At 38.1% G+C, this 23,810-nt stretch overlaps 1 protein-coding gene across 4 annotated transcripts in view; it reads left to right on the top strand.

Moving 5' to 3' along the window:
* The window catches only part of LOC124156287 (sodium-dependent neutral amino acid transporter B(0)AT3), a 120,789-nt gene that overhangs the window by 85,715 nt on the left and 11,264 nt on the right, over window positions 1-23,810 (top strand). For 3 of the 4 annotated variants that reach the window (XR_006864296.1, XM_046530735.1, XM_046530736.1), the window contains exons 2-8: window positions 10,455-10,687; window positions 12,197-12,547; window positions 14,344-14,585; window positions 14,913-15,063; window positions 16,945-17,146; window positions 21,249-21,408; window positions 22,662-22,824. Coding sequence is in view for 3 of the 4 variants with exons in the window: in XM_046530735.1 (XP_046386691.1) it covers window positions 10,455-10,687; window positions 12,197-12,547; window positions 14,344-14,585; window positions 14,913-15,063; window positions 16,945-17,146; window positions 21,249-21,408; window positions 22,662-22,824 (1,502 nt within the window). In the remaining variant the exon portion in view is untranslated. Of the gene's footprint in view, window positions 1-10,317; window positions 10,364-10,454; window positions 10,688-12,196; window positions 12,548-14,343; window positions 14,586-14,912; window positions 15,064-16,944; window positions 17,147-21,248; window positions 21,409-22,661; window positions 22,825-23,810 lie in introns of those variants that run through there. The other variant, XM_046530737.1, reaches the window with a different exon arrangement.

Below are 23,810 nucleotides of genomic sequence, written 5' to 3'. Positions count from 1 at the left end.
ACTCATCCAATGGCGGGCGAGGCTGCTTCTAAGCAATGAATGTACCAGCCCCCGAGCGGAGTCGTGCCCCGTGAATGTATAATGCGTCGAGATCTCCGTCTGGGCGCGTGCTGAAAGTAGCTCCAGTGACACGGCCTTCCCAGCTCCCGCTGCTCGGCTGCACACCCCGCGGGGGTGTCGTGGACCCAATAGAGCTGCAGCTCGACCCCAAAACGGCAATCCTTGGGATCAACCCCGTTCGAAGCACCCTCATCAATTCCATATGCGATAATCGCTGCCTTCGACACCTCGGGCATTATCTGTGTATCTGGTATCAATGCTGTAGGCCTTGACGGCGGTGAAATCGAATCCACGGCAGCCGACATAAAGGTCCTGAGTTCGAGTCTGGCCATTGCGGATTTTTTCGTCTATCAGAATTCGTTCATGTTTGCTTGAACATTTTTTCTCTTATTTAATGAAGATGCATCACTCCCTCTCGACTGGTCTTCATTTGACGTTTACTTAAACAGATATAATAATAAGTCTGTCTATAGTTCTGTGTTTCTTTCAAGAGGAAATAATATTTATTGTTGAAGGTGACTCGGTTGCGACAGTGAATTGAGGAAGGATTTGCCATTTCATTTCATTTATTCTGTTTTGGTGAAAGAAAGAATAGTTGTGTACTCGCTGTAAGCGAATCTAATTATTTTTTTCTGACGAGGTTAATAAAGGTCAGGGTTTTTTGTTTATTAAATATGTCGTATGTCAGGGTTTGAAAGGGTTGTTGAAACTGGCTGTACCAAATAAATTTGTTTATCGTAGGCAAAGTTATCATTATATTTTATTAATCATGACCAAGTTCCTAAAATTTGCTCGTAAACAACTGAAGATGGACGTTTTACTTGTTCAAAACTTCAAGCTATCATCTTTAGGTAGGGTATATTAATCAGCAGTTCCTTGTGTTTCAAATTTGAAAATATAACCTCATAACTTAGTATGCCAGATTAATTGTTTTTATGTTTGAGATGTTGGCAAATGCTGACGAAGATTTCGAGGTGATAGCAAATGATGAAACAATTAATGCGTAACGAAAAAAAGTACAGGCTGACGAGGAGTAATGCGTTATTTTTTAACCGGGTAACTGACCAGAATTTGTAAATCGAAGGAACTGATGGTAGTACCATCGAGCCAAGAGGGAGTATTCGGTCCAAGTCAAGAGGATTCGTGGTACAAGGAGAAGGGGAACTAAAAGAATTCGTGGGGGGAACGGAGGAATGGAAGGCCGCACTATATACAAATACTTGTTATCTGCATCTACATGAAACCCTGCGAGCCACCTCCAGGGTGTTTGGCAGGGGGTGATCAATCATCAGCACACAGCATGCAAGTGCATCCCCACATACATGCGATACGGCCAGAAAAAATATTACCTACGCATATCGACAAACACATACTTCCGCATTCATACGAAGGTAAAACTACCCAAAGGTTGGTAATTCCTAAAGCAAATGCATGTGTGTGTAATGGAAAAGTAAAATGTAAACATGTAAAGTATGTGCAATGGAAAAATAAAAACATGCAATGAGTCGTCCTAGCAAATGACGCCGTTAATGTTATTAATAGAGACATACTATCATAACTAGCCAATGAGCTGGTTTCATGATGACAGATGACAAAAAAATCTATCCAGACAATCTGTCTGAGTGCCCATTCGCGGAATGGGCGAAGAGTGGCACCAGCTACAAATATTTGTCAGGCGAAATAAACATGAAAAATTGCTGGGGATTTGTCATTTGAGCTCAGGAGTTGAACCTCCGAGCCAAGGGAAGGTACCCCTCAACGATCAATGGAAAAATTTGGGCCATCGGCCCTGTTCCGAAGGCCCAGGGTTATTTTCGTACATAGGTCCTTGAACCCTCGTCACTCCCTTGTGTTTTGCCGGTTTTGACTCCCGACCACCCTGTTGTCGATATATTTCCCGGAATTGTTGGGAAGACCCACCGGTAGGCTCACGGTTGAGGCGGGAAGGGGACAAAAAATATAGCTCTCCCCACCCCAAATCCATCACCCACCTCCTCTCACTTCACCCCGTTTTGGGATTCTCTTCGCCCCATCCCCTCAGCCTAACCCACAGCTCCCTGACCTGCCTCAAGAAGAACCGCCTTCCACTCGGGGGCACCTCGTCCCGAACATACCCTTGAAAATTTTCCACTCTTCCGAGTCCCTCTCTCCAACCTCACGCCGTAATTCTCAAGTCGGTTTCGCTGTGACTGTGCCACTCAAAACAAATAGTTCCTTCAAAATTTTCGAACGTACTGTGGACAAAATTTTTAGCTTTCACATGTAGACTTTCACGAATGCTACACATCAAACTGAAACCTGATTCACTGAAACCTTGGTGTGATTATTAAATAAAGAATAATAATTTTAACTGGCCAATTCTACAGAGAGAACGCAACTAATATAGTAAAATCTATTTATTAGCATTTATTTGCTGACTTTTTCCATTTTCCTAAATGATACCGAAGTTGGGGGTTTCGATATTGGTCTCAACGTTTCGTTCTGCGCAGCCGCCTAGTATATTAGACTGTAGAACAGATTCAGAATGTCTTTTTGTCCACGATAAATAAGAGATTATAACGGCAGCGTTAGAACTCATAAATAGATTAGATAACTTGTAGTGTAGCCTACTAACTTATGTAAGACTTAATGCATGTTTCTGAATTTTATTATTATTTCTGACAGCATGTGGTGGTATAATTTTTTAGTATGCGTGACGTTTTAAGGAATTAAGACTAGGGCGTTTTTAGGCGCAACTAATACTGGGGGTTCTGGAGGTATGGAATATCCGCCAGGGTAAGCAAGAGGCGCGGGGGCCGTTCCCCAGAAAATTTTGAAGATAAATGGTTCAATATGGTGAGTTTTACGGCTTTCTGATATATATTTTATTTATCCTTACACTTCTCTCTGAGTAATATTTATACGATTAAGTAAAATAGATTAAACTTAAAAATATTTCTGAGCTCTTGGGGGGGGGGGGGGGGGGCAAACCTCCCCTCGCTGCGCGACTGCTCTATAGTGTTAACAATCGCAAGGAATGGCATTGAAAAGGTATCTACACAATACCCTCGAGCCACCTCTAGGGTATTTGGCAGGGGGTGACAAATCATCAACATGCAGCATGCAAGAGGACCGCCACATGCACACCGCACGGTCATAGAAATATTACGCATACTAGCAAAATATACATGCTTATTCATTAAAAAAAACTTGCTAATGGTTAGTAATTCCTAGAGAAAATACATGCAAGGTTGGAACTATAAAAAAAAATTAAATGGGTTTATAGAAGAATGTATGGGTTATTGTATGGGTTTGATAGATCACATCATTAATGATAATTTCGATTAACAACCATGATTATACCTTGTTTCTTCGTCCTTGGGAGTCAGATCGCTCTGATTGTCATTGACGCGAGTGGTGACTTCTGTAAACCCATTTAATTACTTAAACGGAGACTATCCATCTTGAGGCCTATTGGAGACTGGTCTTTTTGTAATATACGTGGTATTTACTGTATGGACCTCCATAAGACCCATTTCAAAGAGACCACGGAGCCAGGCCTTATGCGTGTTTTCGTATCTTTCCATGTGTGCATGTCTGGACGCGTTGCTTTTAAACGAGGGTGGGAGGATGGGGCCGAGGGATGAATGGGAAGGTGTCCGCTGTGGGTTGTGTCGGCGCGGAGGTGGAAGTAAGTTGTCGGGGGTGGAATGAGTGCCGTGGCGAGTTTTTGTTGAAGGCTACTCCGGGGGCTGGTTTGGGAAGAAGCCAAGGCCCAAGTACAGTAGACCAAGGCTTGCTCATTGTCCTGCGGGGGATTTAAAGCCTGGCGGGCTCGCATGTGGAGATGTATATTGTGTTTGTGAGGGACGCGGTCGTTTGCGGTACCGAAGGGGAGAGTGTGTTATTTCTTTAAGGGCCTTCGAGACATGCCAATAAATGTGAGTGCATTATTTTGAATGCCGAATATAGGTCACGAGTGGACGGGCGAGTTTTCGACTAGCAGCGTTTTCTGAGTTATTTTTCAAAGCGCGACCGTCGTATTATTTCTTTGAATGGTGGTGTCAATGGTATCTGCTGTAGTGTTTCGCCTTTTATTCTGGAGGTTTTTTTGTGCATATATTGAGAAGTGCTTTGACTGACCCTTTGGCGCCGGGATTGGGTCCTCCACGGGGCATAATGGAGAGAATGTTGCTTCGCGCTCGGCTCTCGGAATAGTTCAGTCCGCTCCTTGGCCGCCTATCAGTTTTGGAGCAGTCGGCGGCACTCGAGTTCCGCCAAGGGCAGTCCGCCTCACACCTCGGGCCGCGCACGATTATTCAAATTTCGTCCAGCGCCCATCAACCTGAGCAATAACGGTATTTCTTGTTCTCGCTCCCCTTCAGTCGAGGCGTTTTATCGCTCAAACTCTGATGCTAACGATCAGAGTAAACATACCCAGGAGCTCTCACGGTGGCTGCGGAGTTTCTTAAGGCGGATGCCAAAATTGAAAAAGTCAAAATTATAATTGTCCATTGGAAAATTTTGCGAATTAAATGTTGATGAATAGCTGATTTTATAATTTTGATACTACTCTGTGTAGTAAATTCAATGAAAATGAAATTTCCAATAGAAATAAACAAGATGAAAAAGTCTTTTGTCTTAATCAGCCAATCGGACCTATCACGGGATCTCGGATTTTGTCATTTCAAACTTAGCCGTTGTGTGAAGGCTGATAATAGCCCTGGTATATATTTACTCTAATTGTAAGTGGTCTGTCCTCTCTTTTCTCTGTCTGTCCTTTAACTTATAAATTTATTCCTCGCGTGGTTGGCTTTATTTAAACTACTCTTTATACGTGCCAATATGTTTATTGTTCATATATTTAATTTAAAAAGCATGCATATGTTTTACATTCCGGTATTTATGCCGTTGTTTCCCATTTTAATGGGCAACTTTTGCAACTCTGAATTTTGAAAGCGTTTGCCATTCATTTATTGATTTTGTACGAGAAGGAAGAATTGTGTTATCGATTTTTTTTCTGACGAGTTTAATAAAGATCAGGATTCGTGGATTATTAACGATGTCTTTTATCAGGTTTTGGGAGAATCATTCATTTGGTGCCTCAAGAACGCACTATCGCCAAATGAGTAGAATTTATGATTCATCTTACGTGCCAGAACTTTTTTTAGCCATCCAAGTCGCAGTTATTTCAAAATTTTTAAGGAAGTCTGGATTTTCAGTTTTCAACTCTTTCCTTCTTCTTGGAGATCATGGTGATTTAGCATTATTCTTGATTGTTCAATTTGATGGTGATACCGCGTGGATCTTGCTGTCATCCTCTTACGTTATGAAAACAAATTGTTTTAGTTATCCTTCAATCCAACGTGACCGCCGGTAACTTGCGTCTATTTAAATATTCCTTATTAGGCGTAGAATTTTCCACAGTTTAGCTTAATATATTAGTTCAATGATGATAGTTTTTCCTTTCATGGGCTTTCTACTATGTTTGAAACGACGACTGTATTATGAAATTTTAGCAGTATAGAATGTTCTGCAACTACCACGCAAGATCCTTATAGAGACTAAAAATTGCGCTCTCCTTTCGTCACGTTCAAGAATATCTTTTGAATACAAAGACTGGGATGGGTAAATTTTTTTTATCTACGTATATTTTGGAGTTGAGCCAGGCTGATGCGCTTGGAGTGGTGTATTATCGCGATGAGAAAAATGAGATCCGAAGCATCTGGAGTGCTATCGACCAATTTTTCTGTAGATTTTCCCGTCTTAACCCACATGGGACATTTGCTTTAGCTTATATCCCATCCATCGGTCGCTTAAGGGTTTCTTTCCTCACTTTCAATCGGTTTTTCATTCAACCCTGTAATATATTTGGAGAAAAAAGGATATTTTACTTATTATCGGACTAAAGATAGCGTTAGCGCTCCTTTTTGATTGTGACCATGTGGCGTTGAGCTGGCAAAGCTTCGCCTTGACCTTTTACTTCGGCCCATAATCCACTTGTTTGCCATAGTTTATGATTATAGTTCATTGTTTCTAAAAGATAAATATTCACTCAATCTTGGCATGGCTGGGAACGAGAAAAACTATTCGAAAAGTTTGTTATTAGACTTTTCCAGCAATGGTTTATTTCCTAATAAATATGATGCAAGTAAAAAAGTAGTAAGTAATTTTTGAGTCCTCTTCGCCGTCAGTAAGTGTCATAATCTAAATTACGTACGATATTGTTCATATTGGTTTGTACCTGTTATTTACTAAGCTACCGGCATAGTTTAAAACTTAGTCTTATAACTTCAGCAAATTACAGATTTCAAATTTTTTAGTCTAATTCATTTCATATGTTACGATTTCTTTCATTTAAGGTCAGTTAATTTTGTTTATAAATTCTCTTTGGTAAATAAGTAATAATACATAAGTCTGATAGCTGTAATCTAATTTACGTTTTAAGCGCTTCAGTATTCATTTGGCCTAAATAAAAGTTTTTAATCCTTATAAAATCAAATATTTAAACTACCAATGGCAGTTTTCGCCCATATTCCGTTCTTCAGCTTTTCCAAGGCCTTCATCGTACCATTCTATGTCTCTTTGCATTGCGATTACTCTGAAGATAGTCTGTTTGTGACATATTCTTCTTACAAATTCAGTGTTGTGATATTGATCATGCTCTAACAATACCGCAACTAGTCTCTCTGGTGGATGCACTCAACTGTAACAGAACTGCTACAGTTTAAGGATGGCTATATATTTATTTTTTTTAATATAATACTTGCTTTTTTTTGCATTTACAAGTTAGTCCTTCTAAGCCATAAGGTTTATCAAAAGGTTCCATTTGAATTGTGATTTAATAATTTACCGAGTGGAATTGGACTTCTGAAGTAAAGTGGTACATGATCCGGACGAACGGTGAAATTAAGTAAATCAAGGCCTGTGAAAGTGTTGAAAGTTCGTGGACTCATGCCGTGGCATGAAAATCTCAGGCAAGTGTGCGAAAGTTGGCAGATTATTCCTCTTCCCCTGGCCGATATCAACGGATTCCAATGATCACGCGAAGATGCTGTGGACGTTTCACTTTTACCCCTTGTGGTGTGGGCCTAGACCGCGCCTATCTGGACAACTTTCAAGGGTAGCATTCTGTTCTATTTTTGTCGCGGGTAAATTTGTTAGTTCTAAAGCGGGGTCAATTCAAGTTCTTAATTTATCTTTGGAACTCCCCGGCCGCTATTCCATCATGACCTTGGTAGACCCCATCTTGTTTCGACCAAGATTAAGTATTACTCATATACATTCTTATGATTTTAAACTTGACAGTCCTTGGTTCCCTCAATCAATCTATTGCTATATTTAAAGCATGGATGAACGGTGGAACCGATTAAACCGAAACTGAAGCTACCTTTGCGTTAAAAATAAATTGGCAAGGTTTCAAAACGTGACCTACCGGACAGAAGCAGTAAAGATGGGGGGCGCAGGGGGCGCGCACCCCCCCCCCCCCACTTGCGTGCCCGCCCGTATTGCCAAACATTGAAGAACCACAATTTTTTTATATCACAAGATGGCATATTCTTGTATATGTGTGTAATCAATTTAATTAAAATTTTCTTAAACTCTGCTTGTGAGTTGATAATTTTTTATTAGGACATACGTAAAGGTAACACAAGATATCTTTTGCGCCCCCCCCCCCTCCTTGAATTTTTTCTGTATCCGTTACTGGACAGAAGGAGAAGTCATTACACCCCACGATCGGGATCAACGGATATGCGTCTTTTATGCAATGCCTCCCGCTTGGCTGCTTTTTACTGTGGTTTCCATTCCTTTGGCTTTTTGATGTTTTTAATAGAGATATTTTTTCTCCTGTAGGTAGGAAATTTTCTTCGGTCTCGTTATTTACGTCGGAAAAGAATAATACTCGTTTCTACCGAGGAGTCAGTCCAAACGTACCGCGACTCCAAACGTGGGATATTGTGGTTTCTTGCCGTTGAACTATCTTGGAAGCTAGTCTCTTCCTGTCTGAAAGTTTGACCCAGAAATTGCTCCCGTCTCCGGGAAAATGTATGAGCAGTTCACGTGTCTGGTACCCAAAGCTTCGTGCGCGCGCTGCGATTTCTTCATTTCAGATCATGTTTTCCTGTGATATTAAAAATTTAGCTCCCACGCTATCCTTGAATGTGTTGTGCCGAATACAGGGATTCGTGATTAGTTCCGGGCTCTTATGCACGCGGTAAATTCGCAAATAGGTCTGAAAATTAAAGTAAAAAAATATTTTGCTGCTTGTTATCACTCGGTGGGTGCGAAACCAATGATTTATCACCCCAAGTATGCTATCAGCTCTATTTCAAATTCATTTCGCAGATAAACGGTTGTATGCATACATGGGTTATTAAAATTCTTTGGTTTTCATTGCGGAACTAATTAAAGTCACGCCTATCTGCTTGAGGTTGTGAGAAGTCTAGCGACAACTAGATGTCTTGAGTGATCCAAGTGATACAATTTAAATGCTATCAAGTAAGGATTGGTCATCCTATAAAAGTGAAGGAAGTGGACGAAAATAAGCCACCTTGCCTGTAATTTATGAGGGGCAAGTAAATTAGGTACTTAGAAGAAATGGCGCTGAATCGTATTGTTGGAATGATTTTATGTTCATTTCGATGGTATTTAATGATTGATTGTGTTTGCATATTTGAATCTTTCTCACTTACACCCCCCAGGTATTCTCATTTCCAAATCTATGAAGACACAACTTATATGTTAAGTAATTTAACTGTAGCTTTTAGGGCGATGAATGGAAAAAATTAATTTTTTGCAAAACTTGTTTCCCATGCAATTGGTCTGCGCGTCGTTCCTACTGGGTTCGTAGACTCGTTATTTCCTCAACGCAGCAGACGGAAGAACGCCACCGGTATCTCGGGCAAGGCTTTCGTGGTTGCAGCTGCTTCACCTGCGCAGAAAATCGGCTTGGTTTCACTCGAGGAGGAAGGAAGGAGAGACTTGCGGTGCGGCGGAAACACCTCGCAATTATGACCTCCGGATTGGTTTTGGCGAGTGATTAACCCGTCATGCAGAAACGTTTAGTCAGTCCTCTTCGAGTCAAGTCGACTTCTCCACACCTCCTCAGTCGCAACAATCTTTCGCCATCCTTTCTTCTCGTCTCTTCTTCTCTTTGTGTGCGGAAATAGAGATATTTGCATAAAACATGTGCTCTCTCCTCCCAGTTACTTTTTTTTAGGCAAGTTTTCCCCCTTCCCCCCCCCCCCCCCAATCTCCCCTTCCATTCTTTTCTCGCGCCGACATCCCCACACCTCAGACGTATACACACACACATGCCAACCCGCCCGCCTCAACCTCAACCCCTCCCCCCGTGAGACGACCACCCTTCCTCCTCCCCCCTCCTGCATCCGTCGGCGCCCCTCCCCCTTCGAGCTCGGGTTGAGTTCTCAGGAGAAGGCGCTGAAGCCGGCAGTGGAATATTCCGCTGCTTCTTCTAAGCTTCCCCATCCCACCTTGCCCTGCAAGCGACGGCCATGCCCCACACCCTCGCCTCTCCCTCACCCCACTCGCCCTACTGGCTCTTCAGAGTCCCCCTTCCCTTCCGCCTTTACCTCCCACCGTGGCCCAAGCCTTCCGCCGTCGCCGCCGCCAAACATGTCGGCGGCCCTTCCCTCTCTCCCTTCCCTCGGTGGCCCATACCCCATCCCTCTTCATCTTCGCCTCCCCTGCGTATCTGGTTCCACCTCTCTTTTCGAATTCCGCCTCGAGAGGACGGCACGAGATGGCATTTCTCTCGTGGGGGCGCCCATGCATTTCAAATTCTCACGGACAGAGGGCGTTAGCTTTGATGGCGAGTTTAAACTCTGCGAATTTCCCGTGCTCCTTGCCCTGCACCCGCGCGTATTCGAATGATTTTAATCGAATACGTAGCGCAAAATTGTATGATATGACTGTTCTATCACAATCACAGAGGCAATGACTAGCCTTAATGGTGTTTTTTTTCCTAGAATATAAATATTTCAAGAGCGATTCACTATAATTTGAACGATAAAAGTATGTTTAAGTTTGAGCTATTGTTGTAAATGAATAAAAATACATTTTAATTTTATGCCTAGTGTACAATAGATTAAGTGAAATATGAGAGTGGTAGCATTCACAAAAAAGTTGTACATTATTGTTAGTCTTTTCGCCCTTAAGCTGGTGCAATGATTTACGATTGTTCAACTCTAAGCTTCCTTGTTTCTATCGTGACTTAAATTGTGATGTGGTTCTGGTCTCTTCTTTCAATTGAAACGTATATAATAAAAGGAAATGGTATCACTCAAGTGCAATTTCAGTGAAGGTAATGAGTATATGTATAGTAAGTGTAGTTCAGAAGCATGATTAACGTTGACAGTGGTGTCTCATGTCCGTATCATTTCTTTCCCTTGCAGGTGCTTTCCTCATACCATATGCTGTGATGCTCATCCTTGAAGGCATCCCATTGTTCCTGGTGGAACTAGGAATTGGGCAGAGGATGCGCATGGGTTCCTTAGGCGTATGGAACACCATTCACCCATGGCTTGGTGGCATTGGTATTTCCTCTTGCATAGTGACTTTCTTTGTTGCACTCTACTACAATGTCATCATCACCTGGTGCTTCTACTACCTCTTCAACTCATTTCAGGTGTGCTTCTTTTTCATTCAACAATGATCACGGGGACTGATCGTTGCCGCGTAATATCTACGTAGTTGCAAAACGTTTCAAGGTAGGAGCGGGGAAAAAATAGCTTTCCATGAGATTGAGTGGATTACCCAATAAAATTTGGATTAAATTCTTTTACAAATTAATTTTCACTGAATATTACTTTTTCTCTTTGCAATGGTTCTTTGTACTCTTGAAATTCATAGTAATTCCATATTTTACCACCATACAATAAGGCGTGAAGAAATATGTGGTAGTAGTCATAGTAATTTTTCTGAACATTTTATTGACCCATGGTTTTCAGATGATGAAAGAAAGTTCTGTAATTGTTATGGTAATCACTTTAGGAAATCAACCAAAATTAGACTCTATAACTAATTACATAAATTCATTGACGATTTAATATAATCCTTAGGAGTAACTTATCATTTTAAAATAAAGTGAATTTGAGATGTAATATTTCTTGACGATTGGTGCAAGATAGCCATCTAAAAATTTTTAATGATTTAAAATTCAATTCAACAAAGATTAGTGATACAGATAATAGTGATTCAATTCAGGTTGGCTGTTTGTATAAATTTATAGATTTGATGTAGATTTATTTGACTCCTGATTAAAAAAATCAGATTAAAAGTACTTCATTGAACATTCTGTTCATTTCATCTTATGTTTGTATAAATTTTAATTTTTTATCATTCTTGATATTTGACTTGGGTAATACTAAATTTAATTTGCTTTTCACTCATCCATTGTTACTTATTCAGTACTTATAACGTATCTCTAACCAAGAAATTATAAAAAGTTACGTAGAAATTTGATTGGTAGGCTTGATACACGCTTAATTTTTCAGAAAACATTAGTGCACTTTTTTTACGTAATGTTTCATTTTTATGTACAAATAACGAAAAAAATTCATATTTGGAAAAGCAGCAGAAAAATTCTTCAAAATCTTTAATTGACAGGATATTAGGCAATTTCTGAGTTTTTTTTAACTAAATGCAACTTTCATGTCTCCGTGACTATTAATCTTCTGACCCGCGGCTTATTAAAGTAGTCATTAATTCAGTACATGTCAGATTTATGATATGAATGAATAGTTGATGCCACTTTTGCACATGATGATGATGTAAATAGTGAATTTTGAAGATATCTGTGAAGTGATAAAATCATTGATATTTTTTGTCCTACAGGATATATATCTAGTCATCTCCTTTATTTATTCATGAGAGAAAATTTTTGTCCATGAAATTAATGTAAATTTCAATAAATTGCTTTGAAGGCATCAATTAAATGTGGGATTGAAGTTTTATATCTTTTTTACTGCATCCTATTTCAATTTTGTTTTCATTCACTGGTTTTTGTTGTAATTTTCTTTTGTTGTCATATTTTTTCAAAATCAAAAATACTGGAAAAATAAGATTACTACAGTGGCTTGTATAAACAATAAATTAAATATTTACTGATGAATTTTGAAACTCTTTCATGCAACAGAGTCCTCTCCCTTGGTCCGAGTGTCCTATGATTCCAACAAATGGATCTTCAGTCATGGTGCCAGTTGAAGAATGTGAAATGTCTTCAGAGACTTCCTACTTCTGGTACCGCACCACCCTAGATGTGTCTCCTTCAATGGACGAGGGAGGGGGTATGAAGTGGTGGATTGTGCTCTGCTTGCTTCTTGCCTGGATTACTGTTTACTTCATTGTCATGAAAGGGATACAGTCATCAGGGAAAGTGGTGTACTTCACGTCACTCTTCCCATACATTGTTCTCACCATATTTTTTGTGAGAGGGATAACATTGCCAGGAGCAGGAGCAGGCTTAATACACATGTACACCCCAAAGGTAATTAAATCCATTGAATGATATGCATTTTATCAGCTATCATACAAAAATTTGAATTTTCATGTAATCACTTATTTTTAATAATGAATCTAAGATAACTTTCATTATGAATTGCTATTTTTGATCTTATAAATGACATTTAAATATATTTTTTATGTCATATGTAATTATTGTCATAGGTTGCTACCTTATTATATGACGTTTTATCATAAGCACAAATAATGTGAGTATTGAAGCTTACATATATATATCCCTATTTCCTCTTGATAAGATTGAATTTTTTTATTTCTTTTCTCTACTTCAACCTTTATTTTTGTTTGCTAGCCCTCACAACTGGGAGTATCATCGTTATTTTTTTAATGTTGTCGGGCTCCATGTATTTAATTTGGTCCTAATTTTTTCAATGTTTAATCATGTATTAATAAGTTGTGAAGAAAATAAATGCATCATTAACCTTTAGTCATGCACATTTACTGGCCGTATGGGTTCAAATGAACTGTGGCATTTATTTTTTAGGTGAGGGAATCATGTGGGATTTCAATCATTAAATATTTGTAACCTAAATATGGAAAATTTGAAATAAATAGGAGAAGGTCAGGTTGAGAGTGCTGCTTTCAAATATTGAACCTCATAAATGGTCAAAAGTGCTGTTTCTCATAATTAATTTCATTACAATTTATTTTCTGTAAAGTTTGCTATCTAAGTATGTTTGAAGGGAGTGTACATTATTGCTGTGAAAATTGAACAAATTAGAAAATTTTCCTTATTTTTTGGGATATATCCCCTTATAACCTTATTTTTCATTTATTTTGTACTTTTAATGTCCAAAATTTTACTGATCTTGAATCACAGCAGGTAATTATCAGTGATTTAAGCTATACAATTTACTTATTTCAGTAGAAAATGTTCACAGTTTTCTATAATTCTCTCTCCTTTAATAATCGTGTTATTAACTCAAAATCTATATAAAACTAAAAATATATTTTCAATGTAAATGTCAAATTTGATGTGATCCCAGTGAGAAATGGGTAGTGGAATCCACGTGGAACCCACGTGGAATCCACGTCGAGTGGTGGATATTTGGTGGTGGTGGATATTGAGTGGTTGGACCCACGTGGAATCCACGTTGATTTCAAGTGGATTTGTGGTGATTATCATAAAATGTTAAACAGAATATTAATTTGTGGAACTTAACTCTCTGCTGACATTGCGTCATTTATCATCCTGAAACCACACTAGTTATGTGAAAATGTATCGCACATTCTATTTTTATATAATTCGTGGAAAGGCAGCCATGAGAGCACATGAAAAATCGTAGACACATATATAGAAGGTTTAGATATAGAGTGGTTGAGGTTTTAATGGTTTTAGGACAGCACCTACTGCTGTTTTAATTTTTCCACCAAATTTCCACGTGGGTTCCACATTGATTCCATGACCAAAAACACGTGGTATCCACGTTAATTCTCCACGTGGATTCCACCACCCATTTCTCACTGGGATTCTCCAAAATTATCATCAAAAATTGTCAGTGAATACATTAACATTTTTTAACTTCCTCGACTTATATATTTCATAAATTTAATTGAAAAATGTCATTTAAGGAAGCATGGTATACATAAAGAGTCCTGCAAAAAATTTTGAATTTTCACATATTTACTGAACTAATGCATAATAATGTGGATTTTAGTTTTTTTAAATCTCTTTGCTGCTTCTCTACCTATTCACAATATTATTTTTAATTTATGTAAAATTTTGAAAATCATGAGTTTTCTGTTTTTCTTTCCCATCAAAAGGTGGAAAAGCTTGCAGATCCTACTGTTTGGCTTGATGCTGCCACTCAAGTATTCTACTCATTTGGATTGGCATTTGGAACATTGGTTGCCTTTGGAAGCTACAATACACCCAACAATAACTGTGTCCGGGACGTTATCTTCGTTTCCATTACCAATGCACTCACAGCAATTTATGCGTCTGTTGTGATATTTGCCATCCTGGGATTCAAGGCGATGTCCAATGTCATCAAGTGTGATGAACAGTGAGTGTGGTGTGAAATTATCAGTTTCAAATGCTTTAGTTTTATGAAATAACATGCGTGAACTGAGGAGGACGAAGAGAAATAATAACTGTTGCCACAACAGGTACTGAGTTTCTTTGAAAATTGGCTCTAATTAATGTTCAGTTGAAAAAACTACTCCATGCAAAGCATGCTTCTAAGTTTAAAATTACTTTTTGCCTAATAATCTATTTATCCTTCATATTTATTCTGCAAAATATGAATGGAATGAATGTATGCTTTGCAATGGCAGATAAATGATCAGCATTTAATTTACCCTTCTAATGACAATTTTGTTGATGTTTTCAGTAACAAGGCTCATCTAAATTTACATGGAATGTTGAACTCAACCAATGTGACTACTGAGGTGTATGAAGCTGCGCTTGCTGATGCAAAAGCATTAAATATGACTGGTGAATGGAGCTTGAAAACTTGCAGTCTTCAGGCAGAATTAGATCAGGTATACTTCATTGAATTTGAGGCATAGTTACAACATATGGTCCTGCTCATATGTTTACTTTGGATCATTTTTGTCCTAATTATTCCTGGGTGAATAAAAGTTGGATTTTTGGGCTTATATAAACTCTAACTTTATCTTTTTACCTGAAACATTGAGATTTCATTTATTTGACTCCGCTGAAAAATGATGTCTCACACTTTATTTGGTTTGAGAAGGCACTCACTCCTTTTATTTTTCATCTTTCCGTAGCTTTTGGAGGTGTTTATTTTACCACATGTTGATTATGTGATTAGCATCATGCCATTTGCAGTGGTCTTTCATGTAGCTTAATATTTCGTTTCTGCTTTAACCCTCAATTAGGTACATCTAAAAATTTCGCATACCTAATTAGGTGGGTGGCATTTGAAATTATCTGCTAGTAGTTGGAGATCCACATTTTAGTGGTTCATTGTAGCACATAAAATGAGAAAAAGGTAAGCTAAATGTAGCCCTGTAATTTAATTAAATATTTTTGTAAATAATACCATTTCTTTTGTCCTTGAAAGCTTCCTTGTAATTTTCAAGGCTTTACATATTGGTCAAATTTTATGTAGCAGCTATTGGATGTAGGTTCGTATTACTGAAATTTTAGGTTTTATATGCCCTCATTTTGTTCTACTTACCTGAATATACGGGGAACTAATTTTTAATTGCTTTTATACAGTATGATATTGAGTAATAGTGGTTGTTTTTTTAACGATCTTACTGTTGGAGAAATTCTCATTTCCTTCTTAATGGTCAAGAGACACCAATTTGCAATCAATACTAATTTTATGAATTGATGCCCATTACTTGTAATGGTGATTAGAATGCCTTTTATGGCCTTGCTTGACAAATAACTACCCTAATCCGAAGCCGATATTTTCTGGAAATATTTTCTTTAGCTTGACAAAAGGGTCTGATACAGCAAAATGAAATTGATTTATGTACTTATATTCTGACTCATTTCCCATACGTATCATTCCCTTCCGAAATTTTTGAAAATTTTGCCTTTGAAAACACCTGCGCTAGGTGCTCATCATATTGTAATTGAGTGGGTGTAATAATGTGGTTTTTATGGCTGAAGGGGTCCCATGAGTAGCTTTAATCCTGTGATTATCACATTTCAAAGAGGTTATGTGGGGCATATATGGTTGAGCAAGCTTTGGGAGCATGTCGGTGAAAGAAGTTGGTTGGTGGTTTAGCAAGCATATTCAACCACATGTTGGTTAAATGAGCATGGCTGGTGTGCTCGGGTAAGGGTTGAGTTGGCTCATCTGTGCATGCACCAGCCATTTGTTGAATATGTCTGAACATGAATCTGACAGTGGAGTATGCTTTTTAGTTTACCATCAATCGAATTAAATCCATTGGCATTCCATGCCAACTGTTATGCAAGATGGACTTAATCTTAATATTGGACTTAATTTATTCCATCTCCATCCCTTTTTCATGTACGTTGCCCTATATATTTTAAGTAATTTTAATTAGCTTTTATCTGCCATATTCTAACAGTAATGTTACAATGGAGTGACCTAATCAAAACATAATTTCTGAAGTTTATGAAAAGTTTTGTGGTCAGAGTTGATAATAATAATATTCAGCTCATTTCATATGGCATATCTGTACCCTTTGTGATTTGGATGTTGACTTGATTGGTGGATATGATCTTTGACTTTAAATTTTTGGTAATGAGATTGTCCTTATGAATTTATTATTTACTTTTTTGTATAAAAATATACCAATGCATATGAGACTGTCACTTCACCTCCAATTGATAGATGAATGTTATAACACTTGGAGCTCTTTCCAAGTATTATTCTAACATTTCACTTACGGTCAATATTTTCTCATCCAAAACAGGCTGCTGAAGGGACTGGGTTGGCATTTATAGTGTTCACCCAGGCTATTGTTGAATTGCCTGGAGCTCCGTTTTGGGCTGTCATCTTCTTCCTCATGCTCTTAGCTCTTGGTCTTGGATCACAGATTGGAATTCTGGAAGGAATGCTGTGCACTATTTTTGAGCTTGAAATATTCAGGAAGATAAGAAAGGAATTTCTTACAGGTTTGTCAATTTTTAGAGTAATAGCCTTCATGAAAAAAATCTACTGTATTCCTTCAAGTATATGGTGGTTTCCTATTATTTTTTTATTGCCTAAATCGAAAGATTATTACTCTTGGAGTACATATTTCACGCTTTTAGATTTTTAAATGACGATATCTATTTTTCGCGATTAAATGAAAAGTGAAAATTTTCAAGTGCGCGAAAACACGATGGCTAAGTATGAATGCTGGGAAAACCCCGTGTGACGTCATTCTGGTTCCCGCTGCTGCAAGTGAGGTGACCTTGGGGTGAGGCTTTGAGTGCTGATACGACGCAGGATGCTAGCAGGTAGCAGAGTACTCAGCTAGCTGGTAGCGCTTGGCTTGAATAAGGATTATTAATACCTTATCAAATGAAGGAAACTTTCCGACCATAGGCAGTTTTAATAGGTGATTATTAAGGCATGTTTCCCTGAGCTCTGTGCCTCATGCATGCATTGGTAATCTCAGACGATGTAAAACTCCTATCTACTCGTATAGAAACTAGGTCCCTGTGACGTCACGTGGAGTGGCCTTCACTATTTCACGGTAGATGTATTGGTAAATGCTAATACAGTGAGTCCTCGTTCTACGTCACCCCGTTTAACGTCATTTCGCGATAACGTCACGAAAATTTTGAGACCGTCATTCGTTTATCGCACCTTTGCTTCGCGATAACGTCAGGTCTGGTCAGGTCTTTTAAATTTCGCGCGAGAAAAAATGCGAAGCGACGGGTGTTGCAGGTTGTTCGTTTTGTGGAGGGTAATACAGTCAGGCTAAACGAAGTGTAAAACGGTGTGTTTATTGTCAATTTCGATTACGTTTATAGCAAATGTTCTGCAAAATGAATTCTTAGGTAGGTGCGCAAATGTTAAGTGCGTAAATGTCAAGTAAAGTTTTAGCAAATTTTACTTGACGTAACGGTTTTCTGGAACCTGAAAAGTGATTTCTAGGAATTTTTCTGGGTAGAACTCGGAGTATTTGTCGTCACTTTTTCGCCGTGTTCTCAATAATTTTGGCTCCTGTAACTGCGACGATGTTTCAGCGATGATGATGCCCAGGCGATGATGCCCAGGTGACCACCATAGCGAAGCCGAAAAAACAAACGCAGGAAGATACAAAAATGGAGAAGGATGTATGTCGCTGCTGGTATTGCCGTCAATGAAGACAGGGACTCGTGTTTATGCCATAGTTTGGCATTCCCATCATAAGAAATGGCCCAAATATGATACGCTAAAATTTTTTCGCGTAGCAATTGTGAGGTCTAGGAGCCGATATTCACTTTTTACATTGTTTCTTATGGGATATTGTGCTCCGATTAACGTCATTTCGTTTATCGTCACATTTTTCAGGAACGGTAAGTGACGTTAAACGAGGACTCACTGTATTGTATTACCTTAGCTATGCAGAAAATTTTTAAGCCAAGGTGACACCAGAGAATAACACAGGACTACTATCAATAAGAATTGCTCAGAAGAAACGCCTATAATGGTTTAGCCACAGCTTGTCTTTCGAAGGCCCAGAAAGCTCATTAAAAATTTCATAGAAACCCAAAAATCTATTAGATAAAAAAATGACCCCTGAAGTGGAGTGGTTTCTGGAAACTAGGGTTAGTGCAGATTATCTTCGTTTTGAAGACCCTGTGGGGCAGGGTGCCTCTGCGGAACGTGCCAGAGCCTTCCTTTCATGGTCCTATGCGAATATCTCAAGGGTTCGCGCCCACAGCACTTAGAAATACATTCTCTGCTATTAAGTTTTCCGAGAATTTGAAATGCTGGAGCTTCATCTGACAATGGAACAAAGCTTTTCTTAGAAAATGTTATTTTGGTGGTGATACTATGGCTGCAAAAAATCACCATGGTAGAATTTCTCTTGTATGGGTTTTCCCCCAAAACCCTAACTTCAGACCATCAAGTGGTAGAATGCAAGTATTCGAATCAGTGTTGAAAGTTTATAACCAATGAACCTCAGGTGAAAATGAATAATGGTATGAAAATGTAAAAGAAATGAAAATATTCCATGCATTTTGAGTGGAAAGGAATTCACTGGAAGTTCATTTTGGTATTACAAACTACATCTGTTTTAGAACCTCGTACGTTTTAGAAATGAGTAAGTTTTCATTTCATAGCTGTAAGTACAGTATATGTATATATTTATTTATTTATTAGCTCCAGGACATGCGGTTACATGTATAGAACAAGTCAAGATAGAGGAAAATAAAATATACATAGGTCATATATATATATATATACAAAGTACCAGTCAGGTATTCCACTTCAACGAAATAAATTCATCCACAGAATAGAAGGAATTACTGAGGAGGTATTTATGCAGTTGGGATTTGAACAGTGAAAAGGGTCTTGTTTCCCTTAATTTATGTGGGAGGCAGTTGAACAATTTCACCCCCGTATAAAGGGGGTTTTTACTAAAGAGGGTGAGGCTATGAGTGACCACCCTAAAATCCTTGGACGCTCTGGTGTTATGATTGTGTACATCAGCATTAATTTCAATTCCAAAGAAACTTTTATGGAGACAGACAAAAATAACAGTAGAATATATATACAGACTAGGTAACGTTAGTATTCCTAGGGATTTAAAGTGTGTCCGGCAACTACTTCTCCCTGGAGTGTTGCTTAAGATCCTGATGGCCCATTTTTGAAGTTTAAAAAGCCTCGTAGTATGGTGAGAATGGCCCCAAACTACTATTCCATATTTCAATGGGCTATGAGTATATTTATTACAGAAAAGACAATTACCCATAAAAAAAGGGAAATGAAAGCTGCAACCAATTTTTTAAATGGTTTTGGCATTCAGTTCGGTGATAGACTTAGCTCACTTTAAATGATGATAATATGAGTGGCAAACTATTGTTACTGAATTTAATATAGCTTGATGAATTCGTACTTCTTTTGCAGTGATAAAAATATTAACATTTATGATAATCAGCCAGAATTTGTGCATTTCTATTTTTTTTAAAGAGGCATTTTGTTCACTTTCTGTGATTCTTTCGGGGCAACACTTTCGAAGATTCGCACTAGGTACGCACTCCGTCAAGAACGGGTTAATGGGATGCCAGCAGCCAATCCGAGTTCATCTACGTGGGTAACTGGGCTGGGGAAACTCTCTATTGCACAGAAACTCGATCTGCTAGCACAGTAAACATTACTTCCTTGATATGAAGTGCAGCACAGGGCAGGCCAAATTGTTTACTAATCTGCCTTTCTTTACACTTTGAGTGCTATGAAGAATTGCCTAATTTCGTGAAAAAATTGCCTAGAAATATTACCGTAAAATGCAAACCTTATGAAAAATTCTATGAATTAGCTTCAAGACGTACTAGTAGATAATATTCCTATTCATATTTTTAAGAACCTGTTATTCACTAACTTAACCAAAAACATTTTTATGGTAAATTTATTTTATTACAACAATATTCTAGAAGAGTTTCTCATGGTGACTGGCACTCAAACAAAAATTTTATAACATTGCTCATAGCAACATTGAGGAGGACACATCATTGAGGTGTTACATTTGGCACGTAAAGCTTGCAATCCACTGATTTGGAAGAGATGATGCTAGGAATTTGAAGCCTGCTCTTTGCCCTAATGGAGATGCTTTTGTCTGAATAAAATTCTGCTATGGCCTACTTTTGAAATATTTTGTTAAAAGTAGTTGTAAGTAAATTTTTCTGAAAGTTGTGAAAGTAATTCTGGTAGTCTTGTTTTTTATTAATCATCAATTCTTTTTTAAACTATTCCTAATTGCATGATTAGTCTCTTACAAGAAAAATATTCACAGTTGTGGTATTTGTCTACCTTTCATCAATATTCCTTGCATCACAATATATGTGGACACACTCATCATAAGGAATATCATTTATACTGAATAAAAGACTAATCTGAATTAGTTTCATTAGTCAGGATCCTGACTATGATATTTTAGCTTTCTCAATGTTAAATAAAGGTTATAAAAATGGATGCAATTGCAAAAGTTATGTTACAGAGCTATTATTGCAGACTACAGCACTCATGTTTAAATCTGTTGTATTTCTACTGCTAATTGTAATCTTATTTCTTTTATTTTAGGTGCTGTCTGTATAATTTGCTTTTTTGTCGGTCTTATCTTCACAACTGGTGCTGGTGAATACTGGCTGAAACTCTTTGACTCATTTGCTGGCACTATTGGTCTAGTATTTGTTGCTTTGCTGGAAATGATTGCAGTCATCTATATTTATGGACATGAGAAGTAAGTTTCATTTTTGTTTGGTACTTCATTCTGTATTTCATCACTGAATTTTAAGCCTGAATCACAAGATCATTTTATCCGTCATTTCCTAGTGATCACTATCGCGATCACTAGAGTGATCATTGGCAAATGTTCGTCACCGGCAATTTTTTTTCACGATCACAATCGCGATGAGGATTCCCATCACTATTTCTCATCACTCGTCTGGTCGCTTTTTCCGCCGCTAAAACCGTCACTAAAATCCCATATCAGCCAATCAAAACGCATTCCCGTTTGGAGCAATTGGTTTGCAACGTTTGACAAATGTAGAAAGGGCATAAATAAACAAATACGCTATATATTTTCGTTACGCAGGTCCTATGACAGCGAGCTGTGATATCGAAAGTGATGCGAAAAGCGAAGGCGAGAGGACCGTGTGATTCAGAAATATGATCACTAGAGCGATCACTTTTCCCGTCGCGAAAAGCGATCGCTCCACTGATCACTTTTCACGACGAAAGAAAGTGATTGTGTGATTCAGGCTTTAAATTCTTAAGTAAGTATTTCATTATCATAACTTGCTTTTACACATTCAGAAGTATCTATGAATCTCAGCTGTTATAATTCCATAATATATTTGGCATTTATTATTAGTTTTAGTTCATGTATGAATGTGTTCATGAATTGTGTTTGAGTTAAATTTATTGCTACATTTACTAAGTGAGCTGAGATCAGTCTGAACTCTGGCCAATCTGTAAAGAGAAAGTAAGCTGACTCAGTGTGTTGCATTCACCAATATGAATTTAACTCATCGATCTTCTCCTATCAATTCTGCCAGCCTTCTGTTTGCCTCTTTACCATGTGTTTACTTTTTGCTGTACAGCTCTTTATCAAGTGTAGTAAGTCTAGTTTCTAAATATGGAATTAGAGACGAGAGCATAAATCCTTTATCATCATTGTCAGATACTTTTTATGGAAAATTGAAACCAAAATCGGCTTCTGGTAAATCAAAGGTAATAAGGAAGAGTCTCGGTCAATTTCTATCTCAATATCTAAATAACAGATTCATCATGTGTTCTCTTATCTTTTCTCAAAAATCTCATCTTTTTTGCATGTGCTATGTGAGGGTCTTATGTATGTTATTCATATCAGACTTTGCCTGGTATCCTAGTCTCGCAATGCTAATATTCATTTTTTTAAAAGAGAGCTAAGGAATAAGTTGGTGAATTGGCATCAAATGTGAAGTAAACTAATTTCATTTTAATCAATTACAGGTTTACTCAAGATATTTTTGAAATGACAGGTGTGCGACCAGGATTATACTGGCAAATTACATGGAGATTACTAGGACCACTGATTATGACTACCATATTGGTGTCATCTATAGTGTTCCGAGTGATTCATAAGCCAACTTACCATGCTTGGGATGCCTCAAAGGTAGATGCAACTTTGTCATTAATGACCCAAACTATAATGCATTGAGGAGGCTCTATATCCATCTCATAGAAGCTTTTATTTATGCTTCCTCATAGCTGAGTTTTTTACAAATTTTCAAAAATATCAAAGGCGTGGACATGAGTGCAGAATGATCCTTTTACTCTCTATATTCCCTATAATTTCATGGGGAATTGCATAAAAAATTTTGATACACCCATGCCTCGTATAGCACAATTTCAATCAGTGCAATTTCGATATAGCGCAAATTCGTTCCTCAGGGAAACATCGCAATGCAGTGTAGCCCAATAAAAAAACTTGAATGCTCTCATGATGAAACATGAACTTGCGCTAAGTACACACGAAATTGCTATCATATTACACATATTAATAGTATTGCTTGCCTTAAATCTTCTTTTTTTTAAATATATTTATCAAAATCCATTGCTTTGCAATGGCCAAAGGTATTACTCGTCATTGGGACCAGATAGCCGGCCTACCGAAGTATTTTATCTCGTCCCCTTAAGAGAATGACAATAGTTAATTTAGATCATTAATTAAGCATAGAGCTAGTGGAAATGAGTTTATTTTTAAGCAATACAGTATGAGACGTAATTTTTGCCGTCATAGGTTATCGGGCGATTGACTTCCAGGTAGAGGGTCGAAGCTAAAGCCTTCAAGGTCATGGGTATTCACGGGGGAGAAATGGAGAGGTGGGCGAGTTGGGTATGAATAGCATCAACACATAAAAGGGTCCGCTAAAGAGTCTCAAACACAATGACTTTATTCCCTCCCAGCAGTCGTAGGCCCTCTGCATCTCAGGAATACTGTTCAGCAGTAGAAGATGATTTTGATAGAGCCATGCTGAGTAAAAACCAAGAGAACAATGGCAAAAAATAGGAATGTGGGTAGAAAAATCAAGAAGTTATCAAGAAAAACCATAAACCTAGAAGAGAAATTGAAAGAGGTCAATTGTTTTGAAAATGGAG

Source organism: Ischnura elegans, chromosome 3 (genome assembly GCF_921293095.1).
Source record: "Ischnura elegans chromosome 3, ioIscEleg1.1, whole genome shotgun sequence".
Classification (NCBI taxonomy): domain Eukaryota; kingdom Metazoa; phylum Arthropoda; class Insecta; order Odonata; family Coenagrionidae; genus Ischnura; species Ischnura elegans.
The sequence above is the reverse complement of the archived record's forward strand: the minus strand, read 5'-3'. Positions and strand labels throughout refer to the sequence as shown.